This window comes from Streptopelia decaocto, assembly GCF_964273445.1.
Source record: "Streptopelia decaocto genome assembly, chromosome: 4".
NCBI classification, from domain to species: Eukaryota; Metazoa; Chordata; class Aves; order Columbiformes; family Columbidae; genus Streptopelia; species Streptopelia decaocto.
In genome coordinates, this window is record NC_138658.1 from 62,059,757 (window position 1) to 62,079,555 (window position 19,799).

A 19,799-nucleotide genomic window follows, 5' to 3' on the forward strand; every position below is an offset into this window, starting at 1 on the left:
AGAAGGGCGAGGATGAAGAAGAGCAGCTGTACTCGTTCCTCTCATTCTGAGCAGCCTTGAGCAGTGATGGCAGCAGAGATAACAGATTAGAGGAGAGGCCACTGAGAAAAGGAAAAATAAGCAGAGGGGGAAAAACAGGTATCAGCCTGTCATCCAGTCTCTGTAATTAGTGGAGGAAAAAATATTTCTTATTACAGCATGAGAGGAAATTTAAGGCCAAAGGTGTCCCTTCTCAGTTTAATCCTGTCACCTGGTGAGCTGACATATACTGAGCAGGTAATAAATGTCTGAAGGATAGGCATGAGACATGCTTTATGTTTAGGCCTGAATTAAGGTCCTTACTTCCCACTTGAGAATTCATTTCTATCTGTACAGACCTTCCTGGGATCTGAACCACTGAAGATGGGACCTGTGTGTTGTCTTAAGCATTGCTGATCAATGCTGTGTCATGGCAGTGTGGAAGTATGCAATGTGGGAAATAAAAGATGAAGAAACCTGTTTGAAATTTTGGGCAAAAGTCTTAAAATTTAGTGATTACTTTGGAGTTGCTAAGGGGTGTGATAAAGAATATCGATCAAGGAATGCTTGATTGCATATTAATCCACTGGTGACAGTGCCAAGTGACATCTCATAACTAGATTTGTCAGAAAATACTGTGTTCTGGTAATTTTGGACAGTGTTTTGTGGACTCAGAAGCCTAGGAGGACATTCTTGACTTGTCAGTCTCATTCTTCTTGAATTCTGTGTGCTTTTTGTTCCCATCTCCTGGAGGAGCTGTTCTTTTCTTGTCCTTGTTGAATTTCATCTGGTTCTTCTCCTCCCAGTCCTCCAGCCTGGCCAGGTCTCGCTGAATGGCAGCACAGCCTTCTGGTGTGTCAGCCCTTCCACCCAGTTTGGTATCATCAGCAAATGCTGAGGGTGCACTCAGTCTCTTAATCCAGGTCATTGAGGAACAGATTAAACAAGACTGGATCCAGTACTGTCCCCTGGGGAACACCACTAACTACAGGCCTCCAATTAGACTCTGCACCATTGATCACAATCCTCTGAGCTCTGCCATCCAGCCAGTTCTCAATCCATCTCACTGTCCACTCATCCAACCCGCACTTCCTGAGCTTACCTATGAGGATGTTGTGGGACAGTGTCCAAAGTCTTGCTGAAGTCAAGGTAGACAACATCCACTGCTCTCCCCTCAATGAACCCTTTGGATATGGAGATGACTTGCCTGCAAAGAAATTATTGTTGTGGTTATTAACAGGTATAACAAGTGATAACAATATCTTCATGGATTTTCATAATAGTTCTTTTTAAAAGGCTTGTTTAGACTTGCTGACTTTTGGTGACATTATGTTTTAGGTTTTACCCCACTTTTCAATAAATTTCAGAGAGGTTTTTTAATGGTAAAAAATGTGATGCTTCCTGAAGCAAACTGTATGAGTTGTTTCTGGAATTAAGGCATCAGAATAGAAAAAAAAGTCTGGGTGGGCAAGTCACAGAACCCTGTCTCAAGTGGGACTGCTTTTGTGTTATAGTTGTTACGGTTTTGATAACCAAACTGATGTATCCTTCTGTTCTCTTTTACAGTGGCAATGTGAAAGACTAGTAGGGACCTTCTAAATAAGGTGTAATAGTTGTTTTGAAACACTTTTTTTTTTTTTTTCCTACTAATGGACCCAGTAGGTAGCATTTTGGATATCCACATTCTGTACAAAATGAAATTTGCCCTGCTAATAACTTGAAATAACAGATATGTGTACGGTCTCTATTTTTGTACCAGGAGGTGCTGGTTCTTTTTGTCTCATACAAGAAATGCACAAACTTTATCAGGAAATATGACTATTTTATTGATATACTAGGAAAGATGATAGCAAGTCACAATTTAAGTCACAACCTAAGTCCCTTCTGATGCTGGGAACCCCAAGTTGATGTAGCATTGGATGGACCTCCAGTCAGGCCACAGCAAACTGCAGAGATCCTGTCCAGAATGAGGTTCCCAGCATCCCCTCCCCTCAAATCTGATCAAATAATTTGTGGAAAAGGTTGTCTGATCCAAGATTTAATAAATTATAGAACCTCAGAGTGAGTAGGTATCTGTGTATGCAAATAAATGTTTATTTGGACTTGACAGGTTGTTGGTGTTTGGTTTTTTTTTCCTAGATATAAAAGAGAGGTTCACCAATTACGTGCTGCTATTAATTGTATGTCTAAGAAATATGGAACAGTTCTCATGGAATCCAGGTGAGTTAAACTTGTAGAAAAGTTAAATACAAAAATGACAAATTCCTGTGCTATCAACAACTGTATCTCTTGCTTCTTTCCTCAGTCTGAAAGATAAGGGTAGCCAGGACATGTAACTGAGGAATCATAATTTGTTGAACACCTTAAGTACTCATTTTTCAATTTCTGGCCTTCTTGTAAGAGTGACTCTATCCTTTCTGCTAGAAGTATATGCTGTTATGCTACAAATATGCATAGGTATGTTTAAAGTAGTGTCTTGAATGCTCTTCCTAGCTCTACTCTTTCCTTGGAGTATATGGAGGATAAAGGATATCCTAGAGAATTTTATTTTGTGAGGCTGGTGAGATTGAAATTTGGTAGAAGATTATGTTAAAATTTCCATTCATAACTTAATATTTATTATACTTAAGATTTTAATACCATATTGAATAAATATTGAGTAAAATTTTGGTTTTATTTTGTTAGAACTTTGGTTTAATAAATTTGAGCCCTGACCTGTGTGGTGTGTTTTGCTGGAATGTTACTGTTCTACCTAAATTTTACCTTGAGCATCTAGAACCTCCAGTGCTCTATCTTTTCCTCATACATACTGAACATCTGCTGTCTAATATGTGCAAGGATTGTCTTCCTAGTAGAGGTAAAGCTTTGCAAAATAAAGGCTTTGGAACCTGACTCTAATTGTGGTGAGATTGTATAGTACTGATAAGTTTCTAGAACAGCGGTGGAATGAGCGAGAACTTGCACACTCCATGCTGAGTGGTGATGTAAAGTTACAGACTCTTCAGAGGCTTAAGGTTTTTTCACTGTAGAGCAAAAGTGTTATAATTTTTGTTTTGTATACTGGCATCAAATGAAATGGCCTAACTTGTTTCTTCCCAACCTTCAGATCATCTTTGGGTGTTATTCCCGGATGTTTGCATGGTGGTTGCTTCAGAAATTGCGGTGGATATTGTGAAACATGCCTTTATCACTAAATTCAATGACATCACAGCAGACGTAGGTATCCTATTTAGAATGCTGAGTGCTGTTTTAAGTTGTCCTTTATTTTGCTAATATTTTTTTAATATTAAAATTCATTCCAGTGCAGAAAATGTAAAAATCGTTATTTTCATATCTAGGATATAATTTGGGAAAGCTTGGTGACGTCCTGATATAATATACTTCTGACGATCTTTATAATGTGGGACAAACACCTCTGCTTCCAAATTACTAGTTCCAGATCCATAAATTATTGAAAGTGTTGTATAACAGTTCACATAATAACTAGAGTTCACATAAGTGGCAGATGATTTGTGAAATGATTGCTAGTTACATTGACAGAATTTTTACAGTTTACACAGAGCTTTTACCTTTTCCTGACAGAAGGAATTGTAGGTTAAAATCCAGGCTTTAGGAAAAGCAGATATGTGTGTTAAAGATAGAATCTGAAATCAGAGATTTTTTTTTCCACTGTCCCTTGAGCACTAACATGAAGTAGGTTATGTTAGTTTCCCACTCTGAGTCTTCTTAGGTCAGATATATATAATAAGCAGTCCTTCTTTTAAAGTAGTAGATGAAGTTACTTGTTGTGTGTTGCAGCATGATACACTGGCCACTTGTCTTGCATGCTGTGTGAATTCAAATGCGCTTGATAAGTTTTTGAAGAGATGAGTTAGCATTTTTTCACTACTAAAACCACTTTTCAGGAAATGAGACCAGAACTTGTGAAGTGCTATCTTTTCCAGCATCTCTGAGGTAACTACATTGTTCAGGGTAGAAACAAGTTTAATAGGTGTGTTTAATAAGCTCCCTTATGCCAGAGGCATCTATGCATGCCCTACTTTCATAGAGAGACTGGAAAAGAGCAGTACTGAAGTCATTATAGCCAAAAATGTAGAATGCTCCAGTGTGCTGAAACAGCTGGAGGATGGGGGTAATAAGTTACAAAGTTGCAAGGTTTATTTAACAAATTTTGTAATTTTTTTGCTTAAAGTTCTAAAGATTCATGGTTGCTAGGTCAGGCTTTTTCAGAAGTTTTGAACACCTGCAGTGCAAGTTGCCCTGCCACTTATCCTTAAAGCATATGCTTTTCTGTCTTACTAGGCAGAACTGTTTTAAAGAGAAAGAAAAGCTTCCTTCACCTTCTGATAGAATTTGCTTTTTCATGGGATTACTTGTTTAGTATATAAGCAAGCTCTCTTATTTCTTTAATTTGATCCCAGTGCCACCTTTCATGTAGCTCAAATAAATTATGAACTGTAGGAAAAAAGTAAACATGATTTCTCTTGTTTGTTGTGTTGTGTTGTGTTTCTGATGATCCTCAAATTCAGTGAATACTTCATAAAGATACATTCAGTTCCTAGCATAGTGTTGTTTGTTGTAGATATACGCAAGTTACTTTATTGCAGAAATACAGGCTCATCTGTCGAAGGGTGGAATTAGACTTTGAAAAAAATGGCTTTGACTCCTTCGGCATGTGCATAAGTGTTTATAATATTTTTACAGAAATATTTTATTAATTTCTCTGTTGCTTCTATAAAGTGTGATTAAAAAAATTGATTATACATCCAACGTGCTGGATTTTTTTCCAGGTCTACAGTGAATACAGAGCCAGTCTTGCATTTGACCTTGTTAGCAGTCGACAGAAAAATGTAAGCCTGAAAATAAAGTCATTCTGTTGTATTAAGTAACATAATTGTGGGGGATATATTGGAACAAATACTTAAAGAAATACATACAAACTGTTAGACTCCTACAGCACTGGGATTCTACTTTTTTTTTTTTTTTTAAATAAGAGATAATAGGAATATTTCCTTGAGATTTCTGTTCTTATTTGTATCCAGTTGTTCAGGTCAGTTTGGACTTTAAGCTTATTTGGAAGAGACTTTTCAACAATAAATTAAATAGAGTCAGGGGATGATTGTAACAACTTTGACATTATTGAGATATATGGGAAGTAAGTAAGCTTAACAAGATGTTCTTGAGATAACATTAAATTACTTTTCATTTTAACTGTGTGGGGTTAAAATAGAGTATTCATCAGGAATTTGTATTACTTCTTCACATACAGCATGCACAGATATATAGGGACGTTTATATGGCTGTTACCGTTGTGGCATGGGTATTTACAGAACACAGACTGCTTGTGGCTTTCATTAGTACTGTATTTGGAAGATTGTTTGCAGCTCACCTTTCCTGGGTGAGTCTGTTAACTATTAGTGAGTGCTCTGAATGAGCGCTCTCACTGCTAAATGAACTCTATTATAATTTGGGTATGTTTAATAACTATTGCTAGGAATGCAGTAGTTATACCTCATCTTCAGTTACAAATAATTAAGTATTAATAATTTGTTGATTTAAAAAGTAACTATTTATTAATTCTGAAAGCTCCATTACTTCTCCTAAGTATCCTCTGTGGAAAATGAGGTAGCATCATATAGGCACTGACTTTGGCATGACATTCAAAATTGCATGAAAGCTGTCAGGCAAAGTAGTATTTTGAGAGTTCAAATGTAAACATATTTTCAACATTATTTTCATGCATTTATCTTGAGGCTAATTATAGATGTTTGTGGATTATTTAAAATTGCTATTGTGATGGATGATTGTTCTTTTGTCCCTGTTACAGTTTTTTCTGTACGGTATTTGTGGATCAAAGTCGAATTAGTACAAAAAGGTCTCTAAGCTAGTAATAATGGACAGATGAAATACCATAGTGCATTTGAATTCAGTGTCCTAATTGCTCTCGATTTAGAGATTTGTATTATACTCCAGTTGCTCTTGATTTAGAGCACTAAAGCTAATCTTGCCGGTCATGGTAGCATTACATTTTAGTCTGAGAGTACAACTATCTGCATTTGAATTTCAAAATCTGAATAGGTACACTTCATACCAATATAGTGTTTGTTAGCAGGAAATTATTCTTATCTGGAGGGTGTGCCAACTTAAAATAAGCTCATTCCTTTGCATAAATAGTTCATTATTCTTCATGTTTGTTTGGTTTTTGTTTTGTTTTGTTTTTTCTAGGCATATACAGATTATAGTGATTCGGTTTCCAGAAGAATGGGCTTCATTCCTCTTCCACTGGCTGTTTTAGTAAGTTGTATTTTTCCCATCAGTTTTCTGTCAATAAGATCTCACTTTGAGCATACCTCCCTGTGAGACAGCTAGCTCATTTTGATGTGGTGAGGATTAAATGATCACCTTAAGTAACTGAAATGATGCTGCAAGGTTGAGTTAGTATCCAGGATAGCCTATATCACATACTAATTACAACTTCACAGATGTTACTGTTTATCAGCTTTTCATAGAAAATGGAATATATATATTAATTTTATAGAATTCATGTGCACTTGAACTGTAGCAGTGGAATTAAACTACATCTGTGCTTATGAAATGTTTATTCCTTTTGGCAATTATCCTGTTCATTCATTTGGAATAGTCAAAGCAGCTGGTTGCCAGAAGGTTAGCAGTAGTGTACGAGGCTTTTTTAGGTTTTTCATAGGAGTCCTTGTGCTTGTCCCTGTAATGGTATGCTTAATGACAAAGTTTTCTTTTATATGGGGCACTGAGCTTCTGAGCTGTTGTAGAATACATTATTCTAAAATAACCCTGTTACATGGACATGCTGCTATAAAATGAATCACTTCATTATTAGAATTATGTCCACATGCTGTCTGTTCTGAATTAGCTGTTGCAGAATGTTTTCTGTAAATAGCTGCTGACTTTCCCCATACACACATGTAGACAAGCAGTAGTTATTTTAATACTGGGAATGTGACCTTACTTTGCCAGCAGAGATGCTAATTCATAATTTTCCTGGAAGAATATCATAGGAATTAACTTTAAAATGTAATGTTCTCCCATAGAGATGGGGAAGAATAGTGTTGACAGGCTTTGCTTAGTTTTTATCCGGAATTTAAAAAAACAAAACCAAGCCAAACGAACCCAAACCAAAATCAAAACAACTATGAGCATAATCATGATTCTTTTATAACTAAGTAAATTACATCCAGTTAGAATTCAATTGAAATGCTTAATTGTATTCTAATATGATATCCTGGATACTAATGAGTTTAAAACAAATTGAAGTGTTTTGCAAACTTGGAATCCTAACTGAAATGCTGAAGTAAATCTGAGATTTCAGGATTATTTGCTACTATAACTTGAGATTCATATGCCTAGTCCACAAAGCAATTTTGTATTCAAAATACGAGCATAGTGTAAAACACTGATTCTGCTTTACTGCATCAGCATCTCTTGACATAATACTACTTCAAACCAAAACCTTGAATAGTTAGCACTACTAACGGGAACATTAGAGTAATTTTTTATTAATGTAAATGTTTCTACTTCTGTCTTGAATTTACCAAATAAGAAATGTCTGTTAAAATATTCTATTAATAATTGTATGCTATATGTTTGTACTGTTTAACTTTTATCCTTAAAACAGCTCATCAGAGTCGTAACAAGCTCAATAAAAGTGCAAGGAGTCTTAGCTTATGTTTGTGTTGTGCTGTTCTACTGCGGGTAAGTAAATGCACACAACTGAAAAGTATTTGCCACTATTTGATCAGATATGTGCAAAAGTCTTCTGTTAATACTTCTAGATATAAATGTAAACACAGATTGTGTTCGGTAGAACATAAATGTAAAACACTTATGCTCATAAACTGAAATTGAGAGTGCAGATTGGTCCCTAAGTACTGTAGCTGCATTGGGGGATTATAACCTTCAATAACATCTGTGATGAGAATAACTAATGGAAACATGATTGAAAGTATTTCACAGACAAGCACCATACCTCTGCATAAAAGGGGAAATTTAATTCTAAGGATTGAAACTTTCTGTGAGAAGAATGAAAGATTCACTGTGCCAAAAAAAAAAAAAGAGTTTAAGTGCTATGAGTAGATTGTAAATTCTTCTCTCTGGTAGGTAAATGCAAGGTTTTGTTCATATTAGGAAACTGCCCTATGAAAAGAAAGTAAATGCAAAGCTCCCCTTTCTGGGAAGGGTGGGGTCAGTAAGTGATCTTAGTTAAGGAACATGATGTCCTATGGCAATTTGTTTTCCAAAACCAGTAATTTGCAAGTATCCCTTCAGTATCACGTCAGTTTATGCTTCTGTTATCCTTAACTTCTCACCAGATTCTTCTGAGATGTGTTTAGTTGTGTTTTAATTCCAATTTAGTTTGCTTGTTCTGATGCATTCGCTGTAGAATATATGGGCATGACCAGTTTCTAGGAAGGCTGCGTACTGAGCTATGTCAGCGTGTCTCAGTACTGTTTAACGTTGGAGTCCTCCCAAAATTGATCATAAAGAATTAAATAATTCAAATTACTGCAGCACAGAGAACCTACCTACAATTTTGTGGGAAGATCTCGTCTGATGCCCTACCGAGCTGTGTTTGCAACTGAAGGCAGCAAGACTTGAAGGACAAGACTTCTGGGTCTGGGGTAGTGGTTCAGCAGGTACACTGGAAGCAAGGAGGCTGCTGTTTTACAACACCTTTATGAAAAGAATAGGATTACTATACATTTTTTATGAATAGGGATACTCTTATCTCTAAGCTGACCTTGATCTGCCAAGAAAGTAGAACTTGATCTGATGTGTCTAGTCCACATCAGTGTAGAGGCGCATCTCTAGTGTCAGATAATTAGGACTTTGAGATATTGCATATAGGCCAAATATTAAATTGTTAGCCAAATTCTTCTGCACCATACTTTGATTTCTTCCCCACCGTACCACATGCAGTGCCCATGTTCTCTGTAAAGCCAGCTCTATACAACTGAAATCACTATGCCTGATCATCACATGCAAGCTGTGGTTGTACCAAGCTCAGCACCTTCCTTCTGCTCAGTGGTTTTTTCCTTTTTCCCAATAGATGCAATATATCCCTGCATCTCCCATTCCACTGCTGCAGCCCAGTCTCTGTGGCTTGGAGGATGTAGGGCAGGAAAAAATAATGTGATTAATGTAGAGGATTAAATGCTGTTCTTTGAAGGCACGGATGACAAGAGTAAATAAGGGTTTTTTTTATTTTGTGCTTATTGGAAAGTGAGAACAGATTTTTACTTCTGCCATGATCTCAGATTTGGAGCTAACTCACCTCTTGCATCTTTCAAGTAATTTGTGTTTTGAACATAAATTTCAGCTTTTCATCAGATTAGTAAAGCATAGATACGTAAGAAACAGTCTGATAAAATCTGAAACAGTTAACTGGGCAAAGGATTGAAACTATAATGTGGAGCACATTTGTTTGTCTTGATATTTAACAACTGTAATACTGTAAGTTATATTGTTGAAGAGTCTTGCCCAGCATATGAAGCCTGAGTTTTATTTTTCTATGATTTTTGAGTAACTGCAAACTTATGTTGTTGTTAGAAATTTGAGCCCAGGGTGGACTGACAGAAAAGAATAAAGGAGGCTTACTAGAAACTCTGGCATAATCTTCCATGAGAAGCTGGAACTGATACAGTAGAGTGTTGATTTATGGCCTTTTCAACTTCTGATCTCATTAAATCAGAGTCAAATCATGCTGTAAACACCTATTCTTTCTCAACAAAAGCATGTTACATAAAAAGTCTAGGGAAAACATCTCTAAAACTCATTAAAAATGCAAGAGAGCTTCTCAACTCTCAGAAACAAAATCTGTCCCAATAACCTAATGAAATTGTAGAGAATCACAGCTTTCAACTTGTATAAAATGATATCTTCCTTGTGGTTGCTTGGATACTAAAATGTGAGTTTCTTCTGAGTACTGTAAGTGGTCTGCTCTGCTCATTCTTCCATTTCTCTAAATTTCTTCTACAAGTAAATGTATTGCATAAAATTCCCTTAAAAGTGCAGTGTACTTTGTTTTTCTGTGTGACAAATTCTGATTACATTAATGCAGCAAGAGATAGCATAGCTGCTGCTGAAGTGTGCTTGGGTCGCTTTATGATTAAGCAGTTAGACCCATTCCATGGATCTGTGAATGTTCACTTCAAGTCTTCTTTTTAGTCTGTTAGCAATGTACATCATAAACAGATTTCAGAGAGTGGAGAATGAATTTAGAGTCTGCATTAGATTCACTTTTGTTACATTTGCGTAGTGAATATATACATTCATTGTATGGAGAGCAGATCACTGTTTGCTTGTTCTGTAGGGAGCCGTCACGTGCTTCACCTCTGCTTTCATCTCTGGAGAGGACAGTGGTCTGCGTGTTGAGTAACTTAGATTTTACAAAGCTCATTTGAATTGTAAATCTAAAAGCACTTGATGGTAGGTGAGACCTTCCTGTTCTTCAAATGAGAAGACAGGTTTAAAAAGGGACTTCAGTGACTTGCTGATGTTTGTGCTGCAAATTAGTGATAATAGAAAAGGAATCTGCCATCAACTGGACTGTGCTATGATGGTCATGCAGTGCTGCCTCTTGGGATTTGTTGAGTTTTATGGACTGTCCTTTGTGGTGTGAAAAAGGAATTTTTATTATTAGCCTATAATTGAAAAGCTAAATATTGGCTTTCTTTTGGTTCAAAGTCCACTAGTGATCCTTGGCAGGGCACACTTAAGGCTACAGTTTTAACTGTAGCGCATTTAATTTGGATTTGCACTGTTGAGGGGCCTTTTTAGTTCTGTGTTTAAATATCTGATGCATTGAACGGCTGCTTAACTCTCGTTGTAGTTCCTATGTTAAACTATGATAAAACTTGATGTTTTTTCTCTAGGTGTGTTCTGAGAGGAAAAAAACTGGAGAAAGGTATTGAATCTGAAATAAATTGTTAGGAGAAGGAAATTACCTTTTGATGCTGCTATTGAAGGGATTTAATTTGTTAGCTAATCCTTCCAAGACAGCAGTAACCATATGCAATTATTTTTAATATGAATAATTGCAGTATGAACAATATGCAGTTATTGTAATATGCTAATGCGAATATGTCAACAAATCCTTTTTTTTTCCAGGTTAATATCTCTAAAAGTCCTTAACAGTATTGTATTGCTGGGGAAATCATGTCAATATGTAAAGGAGGCAAAAATGGAGGAGAAATTATTCAATCCTGTCCCTACTGCCACCCCAGGGAAAGCAGCTGGCAAACAGCAAAGCATGTTTAAATCTACCCAAGGTAAGACTAACTACCTTGTTTTGTTTTCAACTGTAATGAAAATTGCTTTCAGACTAAATTTAATATTAAACTAGATGCATGACATTGTTTGCAGCACAGTAACCCTGTTGCTGGACCTTTATTGTACCATATCACAGCTGTGAACACGTCTGGAAATGTAATAGAATTTATTGGTTTCAGTTCATGAATCTTTTAGTTATAAATACTTGTCTGTGCTAGGATGTCACCCTGATAATGCAGAGGTGATAGAAACATCAGAACAACAGCATGCTTTTGTTTGAAAATCATAATCATAGAATGGTTTGGATTGGAAGGGGCCTTCAAAGATCATCCAGTCCAGCTCTCTCTGCCATGTCACTACACAAATAAGTAACTATTTACACATCATCTCTGGCAGTGCTGAAGTTTAGTAAGGAAGCCATCTATGAATTTCTTATGGAAATTGATGTAAAACATGGCACACAGTAGATCTGATTACTTTAAAACATCATGAAAACATGAATGAAAAGCTTTATGAAATCCAAGTAGGACTTACAGCTGGTCTCTGCTCACTGCATTTCAAGTCTGTGCAGCAGTGGTTTTCTCAGCAGTAGCAGTTAATACATAATTGGAATGGAGCATTATTATATTCCTGTGACATGTTGTAGAAGGAAACAGAAACCTTCATTGTTCCAGCCAACTGAATTGGATTGTATCTCTTCCTCTGTGAAGAGCTCAATGGGAGCCCTAGAGAACTGAACAGTGAGGCTTTTATTGTGTTCGCTCGGTTTCTTGCCAAAGACTTGAACAACTTGAAGTGTAAGGTGCTTATTAGTCGTCATGGTGTCTTGCCAGCAATAGTAGAGTTAGGAATCTGTTAATGTTTCAGCCATAAATCTCTGTATCTCACCTGTGTCAGATCACATCATTCAGAGACTTGGTGCGGACGTTTGTTTTTAAATAGCTTAAATTCAGAGTTGCTTTTGTTTCATCATGAAAGAATGTAATATGAACTGGTCTGAATGCCTTTTGCCTTTCATTAGATAACTATCATAATGATAATGTTTTGATAAAAGACTCTAGTACTACACTTGGATATGAGGCTTAATAAGCTATGCTTACTTAGATTGACCCTTAAGCTTACTGTGAGTAAAACTATTTTTAGCTGAAGCAGCATCAATTTTACCAGGTCAGTCAGCAGAGATGCTTATTTCCTCAAATTGAAAGATTTTTATTAAAAAGTAGCAACCAAAAGCTTCGCTGATTTTTATTTAGAATATTCTAAATTCCCATTGATGAAAAAGCTCAATTTTTAACAGTTTTTCAGGGAGGTTTGTACCTTTTAATAGCTCTCTATTTACTAGAAACCCAATTATGTGAACAAATTATTTTTACCTTCCCCAGCTTCTGTGTGTCTGCATTATTACTGCTGGCTCTGCAATATTGATTAATCCCTGTGCCCCACTTACCAGCTTTTTTTTCAAAATAGTCTCTCAACTCATCTCTTACTAGATGAGGGTGAGGGAATTAATCTAGTCTACTTTCTATCAGCTTATAATGTATGTCAGTTTATTTTATTAAGAGTTTCTACCTCATGCACAGAAACAATTTAAAATTGTGAAGGAGAAAATTTGAAACTTACTCTTAAAGGATGGGATTTCTAATTACTGATAATCATCTATAGGCTGATCAGCTTTCTCTGAAAGTTACTGGGTTAGGAAATACCTTTGTAACAAAGTTCTACAATTAGCATTACTTGTTGCCTTTCTTGATACAAGTTTAGAACCTTTGACTTTCATAAGACTATAGAGAGTAATCCATGTACCTTCAAGTGGCAGATGGCATGTTGTGAAGAGATGCTACACTGAAAAAAAAGTTTTGGAGTGATTTGGATAGTGCTGCTATTCTGACAAATACTGTTCCCCCGGGCTGGTCTGCAGTACTCTCCACATTACTCAGATTTTTATCAGGTTCCTTTAGAAACAATAACTCAGTCTTTATGAGGACATAGTAAATAGGGAAAATTGTTTATTTCCTGGCCGTTTGCATTTTAATACTTGAAATATTTTAACAAAATGTGGAAACAGTATGTGGATATTAGTTACAAATATCTTGGGTTAATGGAGCTAGTGTTCAATTCCACTGAAGTAAGAGACAGGAATAAAAATAGACATCTTTAATAGAACTGCTTTAGGAGCCAGTGCTATTAAGTGTGTAGCACTGCATGAGTCATTTATTAGCTATCCCTAGAGAGCCAGGTTTATTGTACATATATAATTAGGCACATCTAGTTCCCTCTACAGAGATTCCTTTTCTTCATTTCAGTAGAAAATATTTGTGTGATTCACGCAACTGTCAAAAATATTTTTGCCTAAGCCAACAAAAATGAGTACGTAAACCAGAAGAATGGAGTGTGTGTGCTAAGATCTGGTGTTTATGTTCTTGCTCCTTATCTGAACTTCTGTAGAATTCATTTTCTGTCTTTTTATCAAATTAGGAAAGGAAATCTGTTATGGTAAAACTAAAAGGTAGTGGCTTCTCCAAAGCATTCCTCTGTTGTTTCTGCTGATTTGATGCAGCATACTTTTTCAGGACAGCTTTGAATGAATCTGGATGTTATAGATGCCTCAGGATGTCTGTGTTAAATTCATTATTATCATTGTAATTGTCTTGTGTTCCGACAGGAATTTCCACAGATGAAAATGGATCTACATCAGTTACCAATCAGCCTGTGCATCAGAAGGAGAACGCGCCATCTTTACTTGTAACAAGCAATTCTGATCAATTCCTGACAACTCCTGATGGAGAAGAAAAAGATATAAGCCAAGACAGTTCAGAATTAAAACATAGGTCTTCAAAGAAAGACTTGTTGGAGATAGACAGGTTTACTATTTGTGGAAACAGAATTGACTAAGTTTGTTTTCGTTTTTGGTTTTGTTTTTTTTTTTTTTTAATCAATGTGCTAAGGATACTGAGCTCTTGGGACAGCAGATGCTACCAGAATGGACAGTTGCCAAAAAAGGCACATAAATATTTATTTAAAAACTTAAATTATTAATGGCAAAAAAAATATTAATTTCTTTCTACAAGTAGCTTGGCTCGGTATCTGGTCAGGTCGAGTAAGTGGTCTTTAACTTGCCTCTTGGAAAATGTGGTGGATCGTGAGTCTGTAGCCTGGTGGCAGAGCTGCAGTATCACTTTTCTGGAATATAGGCTGGAAAAAAAAGCATAATCCTGCTCTGCGTTATGAAACCATTCTTCTAGAAGATACTGCTTTTCATGAAGGTTCCTCCAGTGTAAGGATAATCCTGGAAATGTCTGACAACTTGACCAGAAGCTTGCCTTTCCAGTTACATGTTTTATTAAACATCTGCAAGCAGAATTCAAAACCTGTGCTCATATCAACAAACACATAAAGCATTGGTACATAAAACAGTAAGTCAAGATAGTTATTCTTGTGAAGAAAAATCTTTTCAAGATGTACCTTGAAAATCTTGTAATCAGAATAAAATTTTGCCTTTAAATGAAAGACTTACTGCACACTATTTTATCTAAATATTAAACACAAAGGAAGGATCACAGTAATGAAGGTTCTGCTTAACTGGGCAAATAAGAAGCATAATCATTTCTTACATTGTGTGTCCTGCAAGGCAAATTATTTATAAAATTATTTTTAAAAGCTGAGGATTTTTTGTTGTAGGAAAAAATAATAAAGGGGCACTTGAGGAAACGCAGTGTGAATTGCAGTGAGCAATTGTTGTGTTGAAACTGTGTGTATGGCATTAACACAGCAGAAAAGAACATTACACTGCTTTTGGGGTTTAACTCTGGGTAGAATGACATCTGTGTATTAACTCGCCTGAGAACATGCATATAAAAGCTCATACAAACAATCAAGTCGGAATTACTTATTTTAATTGATTGAGCTCAGACAAGTAGATGGACAAGATGTATAAGAAGCATTAAGAAATTACAATGCATCTTAATTTCTAGTGTGAGATACAGTTGTGGGAGAATTGATGAAAGATGGTTTGGAATCCTCAAGACCAAGAATGGAGTAAATTTGAGCTCAAAACTTAGGCTGGAGACTTGTATCAGAAGAGACCCTTTAGTTAATGATAAATTCTTTATATATTATTGCTAAAACACAGCATTAACTTAAAATGCCTTTCAGATATTTAAGTAAGCACCAGTGCCACTTTCCAAGGGAAGTTACCGTAAAAGTACTTCAGTGCTGAACAAATGAAGACAAAATTTGCTCTTTGCTAATTTCCTAATTTGTCGGAGTGGGAAAGCCAAAGTTTATTTGCTTTATGAACATGTGAATGTTTAATGCATATGCTAATCCCTGAAACTTGCAGGACTACAGTAATATAGCACGTGGAGACAGGTGGACGGAGTTACGGTGTATCTGAGCAGACTTGGCCATGAGGCGGCTTTGCCGTCCAGGTCAGTGGGTCTGCGCTGGTGGGAGCTTCTCACTGCAGGCTTTGGGCCTCTCCCATCAAGAGCAGCTGCAGTAACAGCCAAAATCTGTGGTTACTGTTCAGGGATGAGAGTGAAGACGACTTGTGCTGGGGAAAAAAATCTAAAGTTCTTTAATTTTTGATGTATTTATACTAATTGGAGATGTTCACACATTGAAATTCAGATTATCTGTCAATTTGGTGTGTCTTATTTTTGAATTATTTAGCAGTTGCTAAAGAAAGCTTGGAGTTGCTTTCATTTTTTTCTGTTGAATGACATTCTGTATCAATTTTATAAGTGCATCTTGTGTGAAACTCAATAAAATTCAATTTTGTAATATTTGTTTAAAAAAGGAAAAGCATGGCGTCGACATTTCTTTCTGTGTATTTAGAGGTGGTGGACTTACAATGTATTTACTGTACTAAATTCTGATTTCAATGAAACAAGATTCTTGCAAATGTGGGGCACCAACGTGCATAAGAACTGTGTTATCAGTGGCTTTAGATCTGATTTATTTCTGTAGCAGTTGGTTATTGCCACTTGTAGGAAGAAGGGAGGGTATTGATGCCAAAGGCAAAACTCATGTAAATGAAAAAATACTATGTCTTAAGGGAGCTGTAATTTATGCAGTTGGTTACTACAGTTGCGTTAATTACACATACGCAGCAAAGCCAGATGTAAGTGCGGTGTAAGCGTAGGCAGATCATTTCCCAGGCACGTGGCAGTCGCAGTGACGGGGCAATGGCCACCTGCTCTCAAGTCCAAGTCCCGGCCCAGATCCTCGTCTTGAGGCTGGGAGCCTTTGCTTTGCTTTTACACCGGAGCTGTGCTGACTCCATCTAAAGCAGTGGAACTGGGCTCTGCCGTTGCCTCTCTGCTGTGTAGGTGTAACTGCCCTGCTCCACGTTGTACTGGAGGTGCTGGTTACAGAGGCTGCTGGGCGTGCAGCACTTCCCCCGAAACTCTCAAATTCTGGTAGGGGCCCAACTGGGCATGGAATTTCATTGTTTTCTCTTGCCCCAAGCTCTCCAATTGTTCTCGTGTTTTTGTTCGTGACTAATAGGGATTCCTTGAATATCTAGCAGTGCATCTTTAATGAAAGGTCACAGCTTCTCTGACCCTGGGTGGTCCTCTCAGAACTGTAGGTGTGGCTGAGGGGGAACAAACCACAAAACAAAAAATAGTGACACCAAATTTCTCGTCTATATAGATACAGTTCTTTATTTCTTTAAGTTTTCTTGAAAAGCTCCTGTCTTAACAGTGAAATACATAAGAGCATCAGAGGTTAAGCATTGAATAAATTGAGTTCTTCCAAAAAAAAAATAATCCAGGCAGTTCTGATGCAAGCAGTGATATTTCAGTTGAAGTCACAGTTGCCAAATTAATTCCAAAAGCACACACTCACTACGGTGTGTATTTATAATTAATATTATTCATGAGAGCAATAAGGAACAACTCTGTTTTCCATAGGATTATTTAATTAATCTTTTGATGCCTTTCAGATGTTCATCAGACAAGCAGGATTTCCCCTAAAGCAAAATAGTTTTACAATTACAAGTACACTGTTAATTTACTTGCCTCTTAATTTAGAGTGAGTTGGTTGAAACTTTTCAACTTTGTCTTTTTTGTTGTTGTTTTTGTGCAAAGTTTTCTATATTCTAAGGATTCATTTAGAAGTTGTTTTTTGTAGGTCAGTGTAGTTCCTAAGGTCACTTATTAAAGCCAGTATTTGCACAGTTGTGGCTGCTACACCAGCTCAGCTGTTGGGCTACAATTCTGAATATTTGGTAAGCAAAGGTGAATGCAATTTAATTATAGTAAAATGTAATCAGGCTCTGTGAAACTCCTGAAAAGCTGTGATGTTTCGTCTTAGAAACTGGGCTACTCCATTGTGAGTAAACTAGGAGTTGTACCAACTGTCAGTCTTGAGTAATCACGGCTTCAGAAATTATCTTCACAATTACTACGTGAATTTGCTATTGAAACTTCTTCAGAGCAATTGCTCTTTCTTAGAAATTTGGACTCTTACTTCTGCTGACTCCAAGGAAGCAAATACCTTTGTGTGAGTACTAAGCGGGTAGCAAAAGGAGCTGGAACACACACAAAGTGGTGCAACGGGACCATCTTTAGCTCAAGGAAGGTTTGGGTTTTCTTATGTAGCGGTATGAGATGCTCAGACTCTGAAGGCTGTCAGAAACACCCAACCTGGCATTTCTGTGTGTCTGCTTCTGTAGCAGAAGAGTATCTTTCATCAGCCATGCCAACTAAGCCTGAGCCTAGCTAGACCTTTTTAGGACTGCAGTATCTGTTATACTCTGATTTAGCCAAATCGCTGCCCACAGGGGAGTTGCCATTCCTGTAAAGGTGCTGCCCGGCTGTACCTGGCTGCGGGCCATGCTAGTTTGTGTGCTAGACCCTCATTTCTCAAAAGCAAGGACCAAAGCCTCAGTGTGTATTTAATACATGATTCTTTACTTCAAATGTTCACTGCTGTGGACTGGAGTGATGCTGTCAGCACAGCCATGGCCTCACTCTTCATTGGAGGCACTTCTGTCTTACAGCTGAACTGCAGAAAGTGTTGAGTGTCTGGGAGAACGGGAGTCAGCTCCATGAGAACACAGATGTGGTTTGCAGCAACACTGCCTTGGGTTGTAATTTTTTTAGGGTGAGTTTGGGGCAGTTTTATTGTAAACTTTACTAAATAGTCACATTGCATGTATTATACTTGCTGTTGGTTTTACTACTTTCATGTTTTTATATCATTTTTATATCATTTTAGGTTGCTGATATGAGTGCGATGTTGCAAGTATATTTTTAATAGAGCAATTTTTGGTGTTCAGGGAAGGCTCGGGTTTTATGTTGGTATTGCTTCTTCCCATGCATGCTTAGTTTGTTGGACAAAAGCTGTCCATAAGTTTCTATGTATGTCTACTGCTTCAAATATCAGAAAGGATGTGTTCCTGTTATGTCCAGTCCTGACAGATGCTTATTTCTGCTGTTGTGCTGAAAATAAATTAAGGATCAAGGTACTTCAGGAATTGCTTGTTTGATGCTGACAGTTCAAAATAGGTAATTCAGAGAAGTGGAATTGCGGAGTCTTGGGAAGTGATGCCTCTGATTTACTGAGAAGTGTGGCAATGAAACCTAAAGTGCAGCATTGGACAGCACATTTTGGGGCTTGACACACCAGATTAAAACAGGAAGGTATTTGAGTTGATGCTATAAAGTACAACGCTGGTGACAGGACTGACTGTCAGTCTGAATTTTTCCTGCAGATATGATTTGAACTCGACATTCCGGTTAAAGGCAGCGATATAGCCATCAGCCGGCTTCTTTCTATAGCCAAGGCAGCAGGAGCTGTGCTAAACCAGTCTCTTCTGGAAACAGTTCTGAAGTATGTGTGTATGTGAATATGTATGTGACCTCGAAGCTACGGGACCTTGTTTTCAGGTCATTTAACGCTGTGCCCTTTAGACTCCTGCAAGGCATAGCTGTAATGAAAATGAATCTTGTATTGAGGCTTGGCTGTAGCTACTGACTTGAGACAATGTCCTTAATATGGTAGCAGACACACACATATCAGGCTGATCTAAAAATGTGAGTTGCCTTTAGTCACTTAAAATCACTTTGGCATAGGGGGAGAGCATATTCTGCTCCATCTGAGGTAATGCTTTATGGTGGTGCTTTTTCTGCCATGTAGTGACCACTTGCCACTTCGCCTCGCACTGGCAGGAGGAAATTGTCTAGCTAGTTTTTGTGCTAGACCCTCATTTTTCAGAAGCAAGGACCAAAGCCTCAGTGTGTATTTAATATGTGATTCTTTACAGTAAACCTTCTGCTAATGGCATCAAAGTCATTTTGTGGAATTGATTTACCTGCTTTATACATCTTATGTTCAAAATGGCAAATCGTGTGAGGTGAATTTCAACTTTTGATCTGAATGCGTGTGTACTTTCTTTTATTGCTATTTATTTAATTGATTTGACAAGTCTGGTTTATAAAACATTAAAATTCCCATAGTCTAAATTTTTG

At 37.1% G+C, this 19,799-nt stretch overlaps 1 protein-coding gene across 5 annotated transcripts in view; it reads left to right on the plus strand.

The window, feature by feature from the left end:
• Positions 1-16,126, plus strand: part of TAPT1 (transmembrane anterior posterior transformation 1) — a 47,336-nt gene extending 31,210 nt beyond the window's left edge. For 4 of the 5 annotated variants that reach the window (XM_082051445.1, XM_082051447.1, XM_082051446.1 and 1 more), the window contains 7 exons: positions 2,158-2,238; positions 3,125-3,234; positions 4,809-4,868; positions 6,244-6,312; positions 7,670-7,746; positions 11,161-11,321; positions 13,985-16,126. In XM_082051445.1, coding sequence (XP_081907571.1) covers positions 2,158-2,238; positions 3,125-3,234; positions 4,809-4,868; positions 6,244-6,312; positions 7,670-7,746; positions 11,161-11,321; positions 13,985-14,214 — 788 coding nt within the window. In that variant the 3' untranslated portion in view covers positions 14,215-16,126. Of the gene's footprint in view, positions 1-2,157; positions 2,239-3,124; positions 3,235-4,808; positions 4,869-6,243; positions 6,313-7,669; positions 7,747-10,925; positions 10,958-11,160; positions 11,322-13,984 lie in introns of those variants that run through there. The other variant, XM_082051449.1, reaches the window with a different exon arrangement.
• Positions 16,127-19,799: the final 3,673 nt, after the last annotated feature.